We start from the raw sequence: 20,372 nt of genomic DNA, 5'->3' as shown, positions 1-20,372 counted from the left end.
GGAAGAGCAGAGATGATGATGATGAGATGCTTAAGTCAGCAGGGTGTGTGATGGAGACAGTTAGGCACCGCTGCTTGGTATTGTAAAAGGAGCGAGCAAACAGTCCACTCTCATATGCTTTTACTGCCACAAAGCCGTGTTATCAGTCAGGCGCAGATGCTGCTTGTTACTATATAAACCGTCAGCGTGCGCGCGTGCTTCTTAAACACACGTGTGATTTTACATGTGCGTGCGCGCACCGAACAACAAACACTAGGAGTCTAGTAATACCAAACCGAGCTGTACATCAAATCAGAATAGAGTGTCCGCATTTGATCATATCTTCTCCCTCATTTCTCTCTCCCTGCCTCCCCCCTTTCAGCTCTCACCCCCTCTTGTTGAGACGTTTCCATGGTAACGGCAGGGAGCTCTCAGTTTGGCTGCGTCCATCTCTTCCACTGAACTATGGTTTTGCTGCTGAAATTGCCAATCAGCCCCTCAGATCCTGCTGGAGAGGAGGAGGAGATTGTGTGAATATATTTTGATTAACAAAAATGGAAGGGCACTTTGGAGGGAGAGGACAGGGTGGGGGGGAGGGGCTGTTGGAAAATACGATCTTAGTAAGGGGGGAAGAGGCCAGGGGAAAATGTTGGACTGGATACGATACACTCATCCCTTCTTTTGTGCTCGTGTCTGGAAAGCAAACATTATTACATGCGAAGAGACGGCCTCTAAAATTCCTATCCAGTGGTGCATTAGGGCCCGTGTATGACTTCTCACAATATCCAAGGCTATTGTGTTGACGTAGACAAACAAACTAGAGATGAAACTACCTGCCTCTTTAGGTGAAGGCTGTTCAAAGCATGGGTACACCGCAATATTCAAACAATCATGCGGGTGTTTTTGCAATTTTTTAGCCAGTATTTCAGCATCTGCCCTGAAGCCATTTTATTTATTTTTATTTTTTGTAATAAATTCAGGCATTTTACACACTATACTTGGCACTTTATGTTTTCTGTAGCATTTTAACTCAGTGTAGATGTTGTCATTATGATGTAACCGTGAGGCAAAGCGCATAAAGAGTAAGATCAATAAGGATTCAGGTCATTAGCTTGGGTGTTTTAGCACAATTTCCTGCTCGGCAATCTCAAATAAACCAGATTATGATTTGGCAGATCAAAACCCCCGTGGCTCCTCATAGTCAGTGAAATGTTTCACAACTGTGGCTTTTCCCTTTCTTTCTTTCTTTCATACTGCAGAATTTCCAGGTGAAAGATGACTGAGGTTTATGTTTGAAATCCTTCATGGCCTCAGCGATATAATAGACTACAAAATAAATGCAGTGAAGTAATGTCTTGAGTGATTAAAACTGATTATACTTTTTACTCGTTCTTTGTCATTTGTAAATATTTGCCTCGTGTCAGATGCTTTGTCGAAATCATAAACAGCACAATGCTCGAGTCATTATTTGGACGAAAAGCCATCGCATTAAAATCTTATCATAATTTTCACACTCTGTGGCTCAGTTACAGCTTTGTTAAGACGAGTAAAACTACCAGCTGTATGAACAATACCTGCACCGTCTCATCGGTGCTCTGATTCCCATCACCCAGGGGTCTGATGACTGCAGGCACTCGTAAAAATGTTGCGTGTGATCCAAAGATCAGGTGAAAAACTTAATAAAATCTAAATATGCACAAAATACTAACCAAAAAAACAAAAAAACTAAAGTTGCCACCTGATATTAAGTAAGTAAATAGGTCCTAACTTCCTATTAGATAATTACTGCATTGGCGAGATTATCATTCAGCGGGAAACTAATAATTTTCACATGACTGATACAATGAGTAGCTTGTCATTTCTTACACAAGCCTGTCAAAAGACACTTCCTGTGGTCATTGAAAAGTTGTTAGTCTGTCTGAGAAGGGTCAAATCATTGGCATGCACCAAACAGAGAAAACATCTAAAGACATTGAAGCAGAAACTACTGAAATTGGGTGAAGAACTGTCCAACGCATTATTGATAACTGAAAGGGTAGTGGGGAAACATCGTCTTTGAGGGAGAAATGAGGTTGGAAAAAAATCCTGATTGATGGTGATCGGTGATCACTTAAAGGTTTAGTGAAATCAAATCGAAGAAAAACAACAATAGAACTCAGGGCTATGCTTAATAGTGAAAGTAAGAGCATTTCCACATGTACAATATGAAGGGAACTCAAGGGATTGGGACTGAACAGATGTGTAGCCTTAAGAAAACCACTAATCAGTGAGACGAACTGGGTAAAAAAGGTTTCAATTTGCTAGGGATCATAAAGATTGGTCTCTGGAGCAATGGAAAAAGGTCGTGAGGTCTGATGAGTCAAGATTTACCCTGTTCCACCTGAATATACTGAATGGCCGGGTTATTCCATCAATGGATTTTTTTCTTCAGTCCATATTCCATGATGACAATGGCAGGATTCACGGGGCTCAAACTGTGAGTGGTTCAGGGAGACATCATTGTCACATATGGATTAACCACCACAGAGTCCAGGCCTGAACCCCATTGAGCATGTTGCCTGTTTACATCTGTTTCCTTAAGCTCCAGGGGCTGAGGCTGAGCTATTGAGCCACTGTAAATTAGCAAATTCACACATCCCACTGACAATTAAAAAAACAAACAAACAACAAAAAACGAAACAGCGAGTTCAGTATCTGAACTGTGCAACGGTTTTCATCTTAATTTAAGGATTTTCTTGGCTGTAGTTGAGCCACAAAATAAGACTTTCCTTTCTCACTGCACACACAACTAGAAAGATGTGCTGGCTTTAAATGTGCACGCAGGCAGAGTTGAAGGCTGTTGCTCTTTGTTTGCATTATGTTTATAGCAGACAGGTGGCAGTAGAGTATTAAGGGACAGGAGAAAAACTGCCTGTATAGAGAGGAATGTACCATAAGAGACAGTAGGGGTCTCTGTCTCTCCACCTAGAAGAGTCACAAAGAGAGCAATGGTCTACTGGGCTGGGAAGAGAGAGAGCATTTAAGCTTTGATTGGTCCTGACCAAATTCAGAGCAGGACATCCCACAATATTCAATACTCTCCCTCCCTCACACTCTTCTTTTCCTCCCCCCAAACACAAAAGAGCTAGAGAGAGGAAAGAAAGAGGACAAGAGATTAATACTAAGGCTCAAGCAGAGCAATTCATATTCCAACTGGAAGAGCATGTTATCTATTTTCTCACACTCATCCATTGTGCTTCCCTTCCTGAGAGGCATTCGAATCAAAGCAGGACTCAACGGGAATCAAACAGGACTTTCGAGGAAGTGAACAATGGCGACAACATTTAGTGTAACTAGGGTGTTTCAGCCTCGTGCGGAATCCAGAGCAAGCAACTGTGCGCAATCACTTTCACATCAACTCCTCCATAACCGTGTCAAATATGTACAGAGAGGGACGGAGCGAGGCCTGCGCTGAATCCTGTGTCATTGGAAAGTCATTCATCCGAGCTTAATCAATCTAGGTTGTTTGATTCAATTCAAGCTGCCTCCCAGGCAGAAGAAGAAGAAGGAGAAGAAGAAGAGGGCAAGAGAAAAGCACAAAATGAGAGCAAGAGCTGAGCTGACTCTTTCTAACTTTGACGGGGCTCCGCGCCATCTTTTGTCTCCTTCATTTCTCCCCATTTTTCTTTCTCTCCGTCGTTCTCTCATCCTCCTCCTAGAGGCAGGAATTATAGGTGCTCATTTCATGCTAAGGCATAGCTTGAATTTCCTTCTATTTTTCCTTCTACTTTAGTCACCAGTATTTTTTTTTTTTTTTTTTTTTTAATATTGTTATTACTGCTGTATGTCTTAAAGACCAGGTTAAGGTTATTAAATATGCCAAAGCGAATTGTATTTTTGCTCAAGTAAGCTCCTTGGAAATATTCCATCAGGGCACCCTTTTATTCTTTCCAAATGTAGTTATGAATTTTAAAGTAGACTTGTATTACTGGAGGAGAGAGGTGTGTGATCAGAATACTGAGCAGAGCCCAGATTGGACTTTCTTGTAAAGTGAGACTGTAGCTGTCAATACGAGAGGTAACCAAAAAAAAAAAAAAAGACAAAGAAAAAGAAAAAGAAAAAGTGAAGTAAATATTAGGTGACGATAAGCACAATTATTTGTTTTTTCTTCATTTCAGACAGTGGGAATCAACCACATTGCTTTCAGGGAGGTGATATAGCAAATCATTACACAGAGTATATGTTATGACGGCAGATTAGGATATGGCATATATACGGTTTGATGTTTTTTTTTTAAATGCTGTAGTATTAGTTTTCCAGAATTAAAAGGCTTTCTTTTTTTTTCTAGCATCACCATATAGACAGTTCAGTTCAGATCCAACATCAGCAGGCCGCCCCACTCCACGCTGCCTTCATTTCATTTTTTCGGTATTCATGAGCATATGCTCCCGTGTGAAGTCCCCTGTCAATAAATATGCACAGCCTTAATTGTTCCCATCGTAATTAGACTACAGTTCTGTTCTTTTTGGCTCAGGTGTGTGTTAAAGCTTTTTCTTTTGTCTGTGGTTTGGCACCTCTGATGATTTCCATGACAATCATTTGAGTGAGCGAGGGAGTGAGAAAAGGGGAAAGAGAGAGGGAGGTAGAGAGAGAGAGAGAGAGAGAGAGAGAGCAACAGAGAGAGAGAGAGAGAGAGAGAGAGAGCGAGAGAGAGAGGAGGTGAGAAACAGTTGCTGGAATAAAGCCCCATCTCAATCTGAATAGCTTATTAATAGAGCTGGTCCCAGGCAAACAGATGGCAGCTGCCAAAAACAAACACAGAAATCACAGAAATGAAAACCCTAATTCAATTAGGTGGGAAGCATTCCTCACCGCAGCAGTTATTGAGCAGTTTCCATTAATTTGATAATCCATTTTTCAAAAGAAATGTATTAAAAAAGTGCCTTTTTTTCCCCCGAACACTCTCCTGTGTTTATTATCTGAGACTGACAAGCAGAGAAAGAAGGAGGCCACAAGCTGCATACATGTGGGTGTGGGAAGAAAACAGGATTTAAGTCATTACAGGCGCACGGTTAACAAATGCAATTAAAGTTACTAATGGGTGATTAATTGCGGTGTTTCTAATATGAATTCATGGTCCAGATTAAAGCGGTCCACTAGATTAGTGAGGGCTGTTCACTTATTAACACATGTTACCGTTTTAAAGCTGCAACAACAGCCTGTTAGAGACTGTTACATCTTCAACTCATCATGCTTTGTTTTCAGGCTGTCCACATTACGGTTACAGTGTTAGCAGATACAAAAAAGGTAGAAAGCAAAACATCTGATTTTCTGTGAAGGCTATAGGCCAAGCTGATAGCTAAAGAGACGGACTATTGAATGGACTGCCATAAATTTTTACAGAAACATTTATGAGCCCAAGAGGATGATTGGAACAGGCATCAATTTGCATTTTTGGCTTGAAAGTTCATGTTTTAAAGTAAACATGGCCATGTGACATAATTGTAGGCTCTATATAAAATATAGATGTAGCCACAGTGGCACCACCCGTCTTGGCATTTCATTTATTGTTTTTTGTTTTTGGAACTAAAAGTGACCATATTTGGACGACAGGGAGGAGGTTGAGGAGGAGTGACGGGTGGATCTGACTGAGAACCGGAGGACTCAGTCACTTGTCAGTGACTCCTCTTTGACACCAAGTCAGTGCGTTTGCATGCAGAGCTTAATCGAGCTATGCTCAAAATTCGACTTTCTGACTACAGTCCTTGTCCTAGTTTACATGCAGCGGAAAAATAAAAAAACGAATAATTGACGGGAACATGTCCTCCTCCTCCACACTAGGTGGCGATATGTGTCTTTTCAGCGGGGCTAACACCACATAAATACGGCCCGCTTTCCGGGTTGGCCTATTACGTCATATAATAAACAAGCGTCGTTCGTGCGGCAGATCGGCATTTCAGACAACAACCATGGGGACAGTAGTACATTTTTTAAATCTCGAACGTAATGTGCGCGCTACTTCAGGTGCAGGTAAGATGCGCGCTATCCCGATCTTTTTCTTCTTCTGCACCCTCCTTTCCTGGATGTTGGATGTTGGTCACACACCAGCGCAGCAGTGTGTAGGTGTATAAGGTGTATACATGCTGGAGAAAATCGAATTCCAATCGCATTATCTGGGTGTCCCAATTGGATAATGAGAACTCCGATTTTAATCGGAGTAACGTGTGTGTTTATATGCAGTTAAGTTCTCCTGTTATAGTCCGATTAAGGCAATAATTTGTACATACCAGGAATTTGCCTTGGTGATTGTAAAATAATAATAATATAATATAAGATAAAATAAGATAAACTGTAAACATATACACAGTATATTTATATAATTGTGGGTTTCAGTCCAGTTGGGGTACTTTCACAATACAGATAGTTCAGTTCAAGCAGTTTAATATTCCCCCAAAACACCCCCAAATATTTTGTGGGGAAAGTTATTCTGGCTTGGGTTATATATGTGGTAAGAGGGGTAAGAATAATAGTGACATACTCCTGCACGTCATCTGAGCACCGTTTTGTTTACAACAAAATGGCTCTGATTGGTTGTAGGACTTTGGCTCCATACTGAAATCCCAATGGGATGTTACTGCATCCAGTCTCTTCTCTATTTCATCATGCTGGACTATTTAAATCGTTAAGAAAAACTGTGCACTTTGCATCAAAACTTTCAACGTCCTTAATGTTGTTCTGAGTAGATTTGCATTTTAAGAGTGAATGTTGCAAGAAAATGAGGTTAACCTTCGCAACGTTCTAACTGAAATCATCATTTGTAGTCAGAAACGGGAATGTTTGATGTCTGCGCCCCAAAGCTCAGCAGAATTTCTATAACAGTGATAGTCTGAACTCTTTTCCAGATCTGATCCTGACCTTTCTCAAATGGAGCACTGGGGCTTTTCCTTTCTCCACGACAAGTTAGCGTATCCTTGAAAAAGGAATATTTTTATTTATGGTTAAAGGAATGGTGAATAACATTCAGAAGTAAAGGGCTTATGACAGATAACATCCATTTATTTTGTAAAACCCAAAAGTTGTCAGTGTGGCCCTCATCAGAGCCTGTGTCACAGCACCTGCAGCTCTCTGTGAGCGTGCCAGGATGATGTTTGGAAGTGAATCCCAAGTTTGAATTCAATCCACATTTCTCACCTGCTCCAAGCCTTTTAAGTCAATTTTGTTAAAACCAGGGAGACTGATTGAAAAACACTTTAGAGTGATAGAAAGTATTATTACTTGGAAAACACGCAGAGGGGGATAAAACCGAAGGAAAAGGGAGGAAAACATTGCGGTGGATTTGATTCTAATGAATGCAGATGCACCTGACAAAAATAAATGTCCCTTGGGAAGAAAAAAGAAGTTCGTCACGCAGACATAAATAGAAAGTGAGAGGGTTTAAAGATGGAGCGATGTATTGGATTCGAAATATGAAAATTGCAATCATGCACAAAGCATTCTGGATTCTGCAGCTACATAAACACCGTAATTGGTAAAAGAGGAAAACTACTTGAGCATGTCATGCCATGTGTCAGACACAATGGGGCTTGCGATGACTAAAACAAGACAATCTAGTTTGTCCTCACTTTGAGCTCATACTCATATGGACCGCAGTGATTTTACATTTGTCACCTTTTGCTTAGAAATTGCCAACAATGTCACAGTTTTCCGAGATAAAGAGATACAGAAGAGAACTGGGGCTTTAGTTTATTTATCTTGCTGGCAATGTAATACAGTTCATTCCACCTATTAGAAGCCGATGTACAAACCACAGGAATGCAGCCATGGAACGAACTTTTGCATTTACGGTACGAAGGAAGAAATTTTCTATTGATTCATCTGCGTGACTAAATGTTTACAAAAATCAAGTTTATCTTAGAACACCAAGTGTAAATGAAAGACACTTATTTCAGCGAAATGTAAACTGAGCCAGGCATTACTACACAAGTTGTTAGGGCCCTGCGAAGCATTGTGTCAGACCAGGGGTTTATGTTTACAACTTCAATGAGAGGAAGAAGTGGATCTGTCCTCCTGGTCATGAAAAAAGAGGGAAAACCACGAGAGGAGTGAACCGTGAATTGCAACAATCACATAACCTTTTGGCGTCGTCTTCTCCAGGCTCGATGTCAGCGAGTGACATAGCAGTTTGTTGATGGGAGTAGCCCGGAGTTGTCACTGTTTCGCTAACCCAGCTAAGTAGCCACTTCCAGGACTGAGTAGTGTGACTTTGTAGTGGGAGCGCTGTGGTGTAAGGTGTGACTGTGTGGCACACCTTACACTGTGGCACAATGGTTTACATTGCTCATGGGCCTCTTCGTAGAATTTTGTTCAGAGCCATGAGGAGGTCAGGACCGACTCTGACCATAAAGGTCAAGGAGCTCCGCATTAAAATTTTTATGCTAGGGTAGCCATCTGGCGACTAAATTAAAAGTGCAGTGTGTGCAGCATTGAGCAGAGGCTACGATATCTGACCTCATGAGTGCACTGCAAACAGCAAAACAGCGCTGTCTGCTTCATGTGGTCGTAGTTCCTGAGGGGTTCTGAGATAATACTTAAGTAAGATGGAGACCGCGCCAGATACGCGGAGCTGCAAGCCCTCGTGTCTTCTAATAATTATTTGTCAGAATGGTATCTCATTTGCATGTTCTTTTTTCATAACGTTGTTAAGCAAAAGTACATAGGATAATGTGGTTGAAGGATTATCCAGTTGGGTGCAGAGGACTTTTTTTGTCCTCTGTAGTAGATTGAACACACCACATGATCAAACTTGAACACATATTATTCTTTTCAGAATCTGAATCTAGCCGTGCCGGGCTATGTGTAAGGAAACGTGACGACCTGTTTACCTAGAGCAACCGAAGCACGCTCAAACATGATCATAGACTCGTTCCCAGATTTCATATGTTCATATGCAGATGCACAATTCTGTGCAAACTGCTGTTTTTGCACTGCCACGTGTTATCGGTGCATTAGGAGAGTGGACGTGATTCTGAGTAAATCGAACATTTTCAAATAACCACCATAATGTATTTATTCTCCTCAAATATGTCCTCGGTGTTCCGTGTCGCAAGCTTTTCAACAGCAGTGAGAGAGTAAGTATGTATTGTGATGTGATGTTTACTGTATATTGGCAAATCATGTTCCACAGCTTGGTTGCTATGGAGCTGATTTTAGGAACATAACCCTTTTTTTTTTTTTTTTGCCAACCAAATGCTAGGACTGTCTATTATACAACATGCCAACATGTTGCACTATATTCAGCTGAATCCGTTCCCGATCTCATCTTCGAGCTTATTTAAACAGTGTTACGTGCCATGTGCATGACAGAGATGAATACCTAACTTCCTGAGTAACTCTATTGTATTTTCATAACAAGCCTTTAATCCCAAACATCTGGACCAGAACCTTGTTACAATAACACAACCGTCTTTTTTTTTTTTTTTTCTAACACTCTCTCCAGCATGCAATTATTGGAGGATCTAAGGTGCAGCATGTGTGGGCGATATTGCTCAGATAGAGCAGCTGCGGTGTTTAACAAACATCTAAAATGACTGTGTATGGCTGGTCCTGTTTCTGTGGCTCCGGTCTGAGGTGATCCAGGCCATAAAGAGATCTGACTTTCACAGACGGCTGCAGGAGTGATGAGAAAATAGTTACACGTGTGGCTTTCAGTCTGACTCATCTCCACTTCAAGTCAAGACCTAGGAAGTGCTGAGATGGAGAAATGTGAGGTTTTATTATTTTACCTCTTAGTCAGTGAGTGCTGCGAGCGGCCCCATGCGGCCCCCAGCCAGAGAATGCGGTGTGGTGTGTGCATGTGACGGGGACTTCTCATCCTACAGGTCTACCTTCCAGTCAACGTTAGGCTTAATGCTCTTCAGCGCGACGTCCACATATCCATAAAAATTAAAAGTGTCATTTTGCTTATCCAGAGAGACAACCCCCCTTCCCCCCAAAAAAACAGTGAAGTATCTTTCGCCGTCACAGTCACGGGATAAATAAACCAGCAGTAACCGATCTCTTTCCACTCGTAAACAGTGGAAACGATAAACTGACACATGTCGTACTTTAAGCATCCTGCAAAAACAGGCAAACCATTAGCATCATTCGAAGCTTATAAATCTGTGATTTAGCTCTGCTTTTAATCTCCATACACTCAATTTGTGACTTTTAAGGGCGGACACACAGGAAGAGACTGGTAGCGATGTGGTGACAAGAGACAATGGATTGTTAATGAAAATCGGCGTGGATGTAGTGATGTGGCGAGAAGTGGGCGATCACCAAGTTGAACTTCAAAGCAGCAAGCAGTGGACACAGAGTTCTCCAACCGTGCGTCTCACCACCAAATCCACCATGTGGAGCGCAGGCTTGGATCGTCTGGTGAAACCAGACGGAGTGGCAACAGCATTTTCTTTTCTAATAGAGAGCGGTGACGGCAGCACGCGCTAGCTCGGCGCGTGCCTGTTCCGCTCTGAAGCATTTTGGCGTGGGAAACATGCGAGGGCTTAGCTAGGCCAGGCAATCAAATCCTGGAACGCCCACCAGCGAGAAGTGGTCAATTCCAAAGCGACGGTTAACGAGTGAAAACATCTTACATGTGGATAGGGCTCAAACTAAAGTGCTGAGAAGTGATAATGAGCCAAAAACGTACTGAAAACCAAACTGCCGAACTTAAAGATGCCATGAGGCTTTGTGGCATTGATGTGAACATAGATGCTGATATTACCTTGTGGGTTTGTCATTCTGACTTATCATGAGAGTAACATCTAATTATTAATAAACACGCTTTAAAGTTATGTATGTAATCAGTTAATTACTTAGGCAATTACGTGTTTTTTTTTAAAAAAAATTAAAGTTTATTGCGATTTTTTATTAATAACCCATGTAAGCAGTGAATAATATTAAAGCGGATATTAATAATACTAGCCTTAATACAAATAAGAGGCACAATCAAGGACAAACTTGAAGAATTTTGACAATAGTTGCTGTTTTGGACATAAGCCTTCATGAATAATATAGTTTTTGCTCCTACAAGACTGAGGCAAAGTAGCCAAATTGATATTGAGACATTTAAATTTGGTTTAATGCAGTCATAGAGAGAAACTCTTCATCACCTGATGTTTCACAATGAGCGTGAGGGGGATTTTACATGTAAGAAATGCAAAATTAGGGCCCCATAGTTTAAACGACACTGCAAGCACTCGATTATTTGTAACAGGAAGCGGAGCAAATTTGAGCCACCACAAACTGTTACCTGATGCTTGTCCAAGCTGACAAAGCGTGTACGCTGGATGACATAAATATCCACAGGTGTGAAACCACAAGCGTGCTTCATGTCTCAAGTTGTGTGTGTGTGTGTGTGTGTGTGTGTGTGTCTTCTTCCGTGATGAGTTTTGTCACACTTAGCTTGCTTTGCGGTGTTTTATTTTTGTGCGCATGTAAGCTGCAAATATCATGTTAAATAATTCCACTTTGTTCTGTAAAAAAACAAGCAAAAGAAAAGGTTTGGTTTAATGAAAACAAGGCTGTGATGAAGTGGTTAGCAGGTTGTCGCTTAGCAAAAGCAAAAAGCAGCAAATAAATTAAATTTAAAAAAAGAAAAACAACCTAGCAGGGTGATTATATAGTATTGACTTATGGTGTGCAAAATCTTCGTCGTCTAGGTGGACTAATGCGTTTTGTGCAGTACAGTCAGCATAAAAGAAGAAACCTTAACTGATTCTGAACACAAAGCGAAACTCATTTCTTGTTAAAACCGCCCACATTTCCTGCTGTTTGTTTCTCCACCGCAGCACCAAAGCTGCAACTGAAACGCTTTGCCTGTGTGCTACAGAGGCTGGTCTGTGAGCAGCTTGTTGTGTTTGGAGTTCAGTGCATGTAGGGGCCTTTAGTCTAACCATCGCAGTGACCTTCTCACCTGCAGCAAGCTGAATGTAAAGGACGGATGAGATCCAGCTTTCTGTCCGTGGCCGGTTTTATTCATCTCACAAGGCGACCGGCGGTAGCGCTCTGATCCAGCACAGACTCACATGAGAAAAAAAAGAAAACCTTTAATCCGGGTGAATTTTACAAGCTGCTGGCATCAGCGCTGTGCATTCTTTGTTGTAATTTTGATAATCATTTACATAACTGAGAACGGAGTAAAGGCTTGTGAGCGCAGATTCCAACACTGTAAAAATATTTTGTAGTAATGCTTTAGTTTTAATGAATCACTGAGTCCAATTTTGTGTTAAAACATTAAAGCAGGGGTCTTTTTCCGGCCAACGACCCCCAAACTGATGAAGTAAGACCCTCTACTACTACTATATGTGTTCAATTTTAAATATACAATATTATTATTATTTTGCATTTAATATTAAAGTATCCCTTGTCCCTTTACTAAAATATGTCGGATTCATGTTAATGTGTATTTAAAGAAACTTAAATTTGTGAGGAAAAATTAAAAAAAAAAATATATAAAAAATGTCTAATCAACCAAAGATTTTGTGACCCCCGCTGCAGCGCCTCCGCGGACCCCCTGTTGAAAACCTATGCATTAAAGCGTATTGATTGTATTAGTACAATCGATACAATCAATGTATCAGACCTCAATAAAACAATTTTGTTGGACTCACAATGCCTCAATGAATTTACTGTAGCTACTGAGCTAATAAATCAACGTAAATTAGCGTAAACAACAAGCAGCCCTTTAATTCAGTATTAAATGATAATCGTTTCCTGCAGGTGGCTTCCACTCTGACCTTGTCTTTGTCCAACCAGTGTTACTGTTACTGATGCCATCCATCTAGCCGCCGCAGCGGCCTCTTTCAAATCTATGGAAGCCAACGTGACAGCTGCATTCACCTCTTCTCCGCGGCTTCCTCCGCCATAAATTGTTGCTTTTCATTCTCTGCTGGCCTCATGACTTTGACTCTGGGATGAGGGATGGGATTAACGTCGCTGACAGAGGTGTCAAATTGATACTGTCTTCTCGCAGTATTTACTACGGCGTTCCTACAGACAATGACTGCCGGCGCGGCTCCGCGCGGCAGAGCGAATACGTTTGTTTGGAAAATAAGAAAGAAGAAACGGACCATTGTTGCCCTTCCAATTTTGAGTGCACAAATGTACCTCCAGCCAGAGAGGAGAGGCAATACCCAGACGCAGAAAGGAAGAAAAACAAAAAAAAAAACAGACACATACATAAGCAGATATTCATTCAAATACACGAGTGTGTACACACACAAAAGGCACAGAGGCAAGCCTGTGTGCCTGCACCCCAAAACCTCTTTTATCTGTCACTGCATTAAGAATGTATGACTGTGATTTTCATATAATGTGTGTCATATCACAAAGTGGCAGGTTTTCCAATTGTCCAATAATGATCTATTTGCCAATTCAATACTACTGAAGAAGAGACGGGAGGCAGACGTAAAATGAATAAAACATTGAATGAAGGGATCGTGACAGTTCCATTTCAATCTCTCTCTTTTTCTCTCGTTCGCACACAAAGTCTCCAAGAAGACTCGTGTGCAATTGGGGTAAAATCAGCACTTGGACGGCTGCCTGAGTTTGTATGCACATTGCATTTCTCTGTTCTCTTTATCTCACACTAGACGCCTACGATGCACTACTTTCACAAGCAAAGCAAACGTCTTCTCGCATCTGCTCTCTTGTTTGTTAAGATAGTTTACTGGCAATATCCGTGCTGGCTGGTGTACACTGTATCCATGGTTAATTAGCTGATGCCATTGGAGCCCCGGGGCTAAATATAAATATGGGATACAAATGTGACCCTCGTGAGTGCAAATGCTCTGCACAGAACAGAAAGTTCGGGGTATCTGTGCATCTTTAAAATAACTATTATCATGTGTTAAAATAAATAAATAAATAAATAAATAGGTGCGATCATCTAATTAGGGAACGGGACAAATAGAGACAGCAAGTCTGCTGCGAAATGAACAGACATCCAGGCAAGATCACTTTTAAACTTTTTTTCTTTATTATGCAGGTTCGGAATAAAAGAAGCAATGTGACACAAACCGGTGCTGCTTGCAAGGAAAGAAAGGGGCAGCACCCAAAAATGTAAAAAATAAAGAAATAATCATCATTATGGTCTTTTTTTTTTTATCAAACCAAACCAAAGAAACATTAAAATAAGAATAAAAATACACCTCCATTGTAAGAAGCAAAAGTGATCTAATTTATTTTATAAATAAGAAAACCTGTCAAATGGCTGATGGGCAACTAGCAGAAAACAATATACTGATAACCATTTAGAATATTTATCATTACTGGCTTTACAAATAAAATAACTACAATTGGCAGTTTTTTTTTTTCATTTTTTTTCCATTTTTTTTTTTACACAACTTAAAATGTTATAATTCCGCAGCAACTACAACTGAAATTTATGCTACACTTAAAGAGATAAAAACGAGATGTCTTTGTCAGCAAAATGCATTTCTGTTAATCACACAAAAGTTAAAAAGATGAGATCAACACAACCAAACACCAACTAGAAACTTATAAAAATGTAATGTGGATGTGATGGCTCCGTTCACATATGTCATTACTTCACTTCTGCATGTTGAGGAGACAAAAAAGAAAAAAGAAAAAAAAAAGAAAGAAAAACTGACGTTATGGTCAGGAAAAATAAGAAAAGGGAGGGACAGGCATTTTGAGGCAATATCATTTTTTTTTTCCTTTCCCAACATTACATCTCATTTTATCTCACAGCGTTTCTTTCTCCTTTTTCTATCTCTTTGCTCTCTATCTCTCACCTGGCTCTTTCCATTTAATGATCTGCAGGACACATATTGTGTATTCAGTTTTAGATTGAACTTTATTGGAAAAAAACACACCAGTGAGCACAGATTTAATGCAAGAACGAGAGTGTGAAATACTCCTCTGAAATCCAGCTGCACAGGGCTGTTAAAATTCACGAGAAAGACTCGAACACTGAGACACCCTCTCGCGCGCGCGAGTGTGTGTCCGCGCACGTACGCGCATACATACTCAGCTGCACACGTCATGAATGCGGTACATTCTAACGTCCACACGTACACACCCACACACACCCACACCCACACCCACCCACCCACCCACGCACACACACTATGACTTACATGTAATATTAAAGAAGAAACAAATCTATCTGGACCTCCGATTCCCAATTTGATCCCATAAAAGTGATATTTACAATCACACTGTGACAGCTCAGTAGACCCCAACAGGTCTTTAATATTAAAAAAAGATTCTTTTTGTTTTGTTTCTCTTCCCCACCCAAGTTTTTTTTTTTTTTGTTTTCATTTGCAGGCCCTTAAGCAAAGCTACCATAACACCAAGGCCCACACTGAACCTACTTCTTGAAGTTAATATTTCTCTACAGTACAGGGCCCATCGCTTATTGGCAAAAAAAAAAAAGGAGAAAAGATGCCCGAAATAAAAAAATAAATAAAACAGCAACAACAACAATAAAAAGAAACAAAAAAAAATAAAGTGATTAAAGAAAGGGAAGAGTATGTTTTTTTTTTCTTCTCGTTCTAATTAAAGCTGGATGGGGTCCCTGAGGGGACTTTGATGGTGACACACTAGAGGAGTGCTCTACAGCCCCGGCCTGTTATCATCAGAGAGGGCACAGACACACGACTCGGCGGGGGGGAGGAGGGGAGGGACGCTTTATAAGTGCTTGGCAAATTTAAACAGCAAGAGGACTGCTAATACATTAAGTGGTACAGACAGTAGTCATCTAGTCAAAGAACTCTGGTCACAAATCCTAGAAACTGAGAGAAACAATAATTACACTGACGAAAAAAGAAAAAAGAAAGGTGGCGGTGTTTGGGAAGCGGAATGTGTGTGTTTGTGTGTTTGTGTGTGTGTGTGTGTCGCATGTTAAGTGTGAACTGCATGTAAGTGTGTGCATCGTCGGAGAAGGGTTGGGGCGACGGGGTTGGGGGAGAATGGTGGGGTGGGGGTGGGGGGTGAGAGTGGACTCCTCTGTGTCGTATTTTGTCGACAGAGTATGATCTTCAGTTTCAGGTGAGGTAGAGTGGCTTGTCCCTGCCTATCATGCTGCCACTGAAAAACAAACAAACAAACAAACAAACAAAAAAAAGAAAAAAAAATACAGAGGTTAGATTACAACCCCAGATACACCTGTGAAGAAGAAATAGGACGGGTTTTTTTTTTTTTTTTTCTCCGACTGTAATTACTTCTCTTTCCCTGGTGGCCATAATTTAATATTTCTTAGTTTCTGCTTTCCTCGAACTAAACCCTGTGAATGAAATCAACATTTCGCAGTAATGGAGAATGAATAGCTGCAGGACCGCACGGCTTGCCAAACCGTTTAGTGCAATAAGAGTGAAAACTTGTGTGAGGAACATCTGTTTTTACTGCTGTCTGACAAACACATGACAAGCTCTATTATCTCTCCATTACCTCTCCAGCTGTCTCCACTGTCTCACCGGAATGGAGCTGACAATTTTTTTAACACTTTTATTGTGAAAGCAGTGGGAGAGACGTCTGGCATGACTATGTATATATATGTGTGTGTGTGTGTGTGTAGTATGCCATATATCCATACTCATTGCTAAGTGAGTACTGGATTGGACTGCATCATTGTGGCGACTGAAAACCTTAAACCTTAAAACGTGGAGTCGTGTAATCTTCTTCAAATCTTGATAACTCCCATGTGTTGGCCGGACTAAACAGCCATTTTAAGGCCTGTGCGTGTGATGGGTTGAGTCTGTCTCCACTGACCTGCAGTGGTTGCCACACTCCCGATTGCAGTATTCACTGTCCCAGTCATGGGTCTGAGGACCTGGGCCGGGGCCAGGGGCTCCTGGAGACTGGGAACCTCCAATGCTCTTCTGGTACTCTGACTGGAGGTGGGAAAAACCCTAAAGGAAGAACATGGAGAAAATTACCCGTTGCGGTTGTGAGCCTCCATCAAACAGTCAAGTTGCAGTTCACATCCACACCCACCCAAACTCACACAATACACATTAAGCATGTAGCGAAACCCTTGGGGAAATTTAATAACACTACAATGCCACAGTGAAGCTGATCTTTGACGTATTCAAAGTTTGTGTGAAGTTTCTAAAAGTGAAGGTTCACAATGATGACCTGTGACCACTAACATCTCCTTAGTTCACCCTTAAGTCTAAGGCTGCCTTCAAATGGGGCCATGTTTACAATGTCCATGTACAGAACCTATAAATGGACTTGGCCTTGAGTATCCACAACCATGTAATTAGACATTTTTGATATGTTTTGTACTCAACTGCCCGTGTTAGCAGATGCCAGATTAAAAGAAATTCCTATCATTTAACAGAATGGGGCCAATGTACATTTACACATATGAACGTCCCACTGCTATATTCCACTATACCTGCTGCCCTGGAGGTGGGGAGTGAAGGGAGGCCTGGAGCCCCATCTGGTGAGAGATGATTGGCTGGGACTGGACCTGCTGCATGCGAATAGGCTGGTTGAGGAGCGAGCTCTGATGCAGGGAGAGCTGCTGGTGGGGGTGAAGAGGTGGGCTGATCTGGAAGGAGGAAGGGGGTGAGGCACTAATGCTGGGCAGCATCTGCGATTGGCTGAGCGTCTGCGACAGAGTGTGGCGGGGGGCGTGTCCTGGGTAGCTCTGCAGGTCAGTGAGGGGGAAGGGCCCGGTCCCCAAGAATGGCGATGACGGCTGTGGGGGTGGTGGCACGCTGTACAGGGGCGGGTTGGCTGGCATCATGTGTGGAGAAGCCTGGCTCGTTTGGGCACTTTTTGTGTCCACGGGATCGTTATATGTCTAGATGGGATGAGAACCAGCGTGAAAGGGTGTACCCATTGTGGAAACACCTTTTAACAGTATTCATAATTAGACATTTCATTGCGGTGTGTTCCTACTTTAAGTTGTTGTAATAAGTATGTTGTGATGTCACAATTAGATAAATTACACAGGACTTTTGAGTCTGTGAGTTTGTGCTTATAGTAAATACTACACTGTATATCAGTTTGACAATTGAAGTATGAAAGTGTACTGTAGTTTAAAACAGAATGCAAAATATAATTCTCCTCTTAAGGGGAATTTTCAAAATAAAACGGAAAATGTATCATCATAAAATGGGTCCAAAAACCCCTCTTCAAAGAGTCTTTGGTGTGAAACTGTGGATGCAAATATAAAGTTGTACCAGTCCAAAAAGTTTGTTAACATCCCACACACACTAAAAGGCAATTTACCAACATAACCAATCCCACCCATCAAACCACAAGCTCACACTCGCACCTCCACATGTACATCTATCCTAAGGTTTTTTTTTTTTTGTGTGTGTCACACCCTTTCACGGGGGACGGTGTACGTTTGAAATACGTCCAGTGTTTCTCATTAACTGTCTGAATGGACCGGCTGGAGTGATGTCTGACGGTCTGCTACTTAGTAATGGCTCACATCCATCCAACTGGATCCCTAAAATAATCGATGGAACGGGATGAACAGGTGGATAAAGCAGATGGACGGACACATTTGCCGCGTCAAAAGGAAAATGGAATGAAGAAGAAGGGAGAAGGAAAGAGTGACATAATAGGACGGAGCTTATTAGCCTTCCTTTCTTTAATGTATTGCAATAGGATTTTAGATTTATTGTAGGAAATGCATGGGACATGTCCGTTAACGACTCTTTGTGATCATCTATATGTGGAACTGACAGTAAAGTTTTATTATTCACAACTCCTTTGCTCCCATTCTGTATGTGGGGCTTCTTGGAGTGGAAGGGGCGCAGGACATATAGTGGCTCGCAATCAAACTTTATTTTTTTTTCTTCGTCACCTCCCAAACAAACTAACGTGCATCACGAAAACAAAAAGGCAACAGGTGCACGGTGGAGATGTGAATCCTTCAAATGATGCTCCAATTACCTTCAATTCCACCCACCCCAATTCACTATGAAAAGACTCCTTCATTGGTAATTAAAAAAAAAAAAGGAGTCGTGATGAATCATGAGATTCAGCCCTGCATTCAGATTGGCTGATCCTGAATGAACGAAGGAGGGCTTGCAGGTTTATTTTTGTCTCTTTTTTTTCCCCATTTTTTTTTTTTTTCCCCCGACTGGCAATCTACCAACATATAGTATCAATCAAGCCTCTATATAGGAGCTCTGACATGAATGCCTAATTGCACCAAAGACAAGAGATGAGAATGGTCTTTTTAGTTGAAAGTATGCCACACTGAAGAGGCTGATGAATTAACTATTCATGCCTTAATCAAGGTGCTTGTTTTCGGCCCATGAGCACGAGGGGAAGTGTGGCGCTGTGCTTAGGGGGAGAGGAAGAGAGGGAGGGAGGGAAGGAGGGAGGAAGGGTGGGAAGAGGAGGAGGAGCTTGGTCTATGCTAATGCAATTTGGAGTTGCATTTGAAAAACAATGCAGAAAGACAGAAATGCAATGCACCAACAGATTGAAACACCATGTACTGTTTGGGCTGTTGAAGAAGCCTTGTAGATGCAAAACAAGCTATGAGCGAAAAAAACTAAAAAAAAAAAAAAAAAAAAAAAAGCTATGTTTTTAAAATAATAATAATAAGACTTTGAGGTAAAGTTCTGGGCTAAACTGGAGTAACCTGCACCAAAGAGGGAGCAGAAGGTGTGAGCAGACCTCAGTCAACACATTAGTGGCTCATCAGGGAAGACAGAAACACCAGGGGGACAACAAATGACAGGTAATGTCCACTTCAGCTCTCGCACGTGCACACTCATGAGTGCGCGCCCCCAGACGTGCACTATTACTTTCCATTTCTCCCCAGGTTACAAATCGGGTGTGTTTGAGGCCTAATTTTCACTGTTCTCCTCTGAGCACACACACAGTCTTTCTCTCTCTCACACACACACAGATGCATGCGCACCCACCCTTTCTACAGAATGAGAGTGAGAGAAATTTTCTGTCTAATTTATCATCCCTTATATCGCCGCTGACCCATGTATATCAAAGATGTGACCCCCGCTGTTACCTTGGAAACCAGACTGGCTCTGTAGGCGGCCAGGGCTTTCAGGTACTCCTTCTTAGCAGCCTCTGTTTTCCTCTTGTAGCTCTGCAGGAGCAAACACAACAACAACAACGATTGATTACAAGGTGACGCCAAAGGCTAAAATGACCCCTCAGTCCACACCGGCTGATGTGGATGAGATTTTGGGAGTCATGGTGCAATTGTGTGACCTCAGCAGTGGGCTCTGTGATGAAAAAACACATCAAATGCATTCCCCGAACAGTTATAGAGTCAAGGAGATTTGACCATCTGCTGCATTTGACTTGTTTTTTTTCTTCTTCTTCTCCTCTCTCTCTTCAAAATACCCCAATATAAAATGTCCAGAAAGCTTTCTCTCAGCAACATGAAACAAGAGTTTAACATTTTATGG

The 20,372-nt window shown here is 41.5% G+C and overlaps 1 protein-coding gene across 6 annotated transcripts in view; it reads right to left on the bottom strand.

Moving 5' to 3' along the window:
* Nucleotides 1-13,952: 13,952 nt before the first annotated feature.
* The window catches only part of tox2 (TOX high mobility group box family member 2), an 89,374-nt gene continuing 82,954 nt past the window's right edge, over nucleotides 13,953-20,372 (bottom strand). For all 6 annotated transcript variants that reach the window (XM_047582447.1, XM_047582445.1, XM_047582446.1 and 3 more), the window contains 4 exons: nucleotides 19,967-20,047; nucleotides 17,363-17,773; nucleotides 16,732-16,871; nucleotides 13,953-16,050 (listed from right to left, as the gene is read on the bottom strand). In XM_047582447.1, coding sequence (XP_047438403.1) covers nucleotides 16,008-16,050; nucleotides 16,732-16,871; nucleotides 17,363-17,773; nucleotides 19,967-20,047 — 675 coding nt within the window. In that variant the 3' untranslated portion in view covers nucleotides 13,953-16,007. The remainder of the gene's footprint in view (nucleotides 16,051-16,731; nucleotides 16,872-17,362; nucleotides 17,774-19,966; nucleotides 20,048-20,372) is intronic.

This window comes from Mugil cephalus, chromosome 4, assembly GCF_022458985.1.
Source record: "Mugil cephalus isolate CIBA_MC_2020 chromosome 4, CIBA_Mcephalus_1.1, whole genome shotgun sequence".
Taxonomy (NCBI): domain Eukaryota; kingdom Metazoa; phylum Chordata; class Actinopteri; order Mugiliformes; family Mugilidae; genus Mugil; species Mugil cephalus.
The sequence above is the reverse complement of the archived record's forward strand: the minus strand, read 5'-3'. Positions and strand labels throughout refer to the sequence as shown.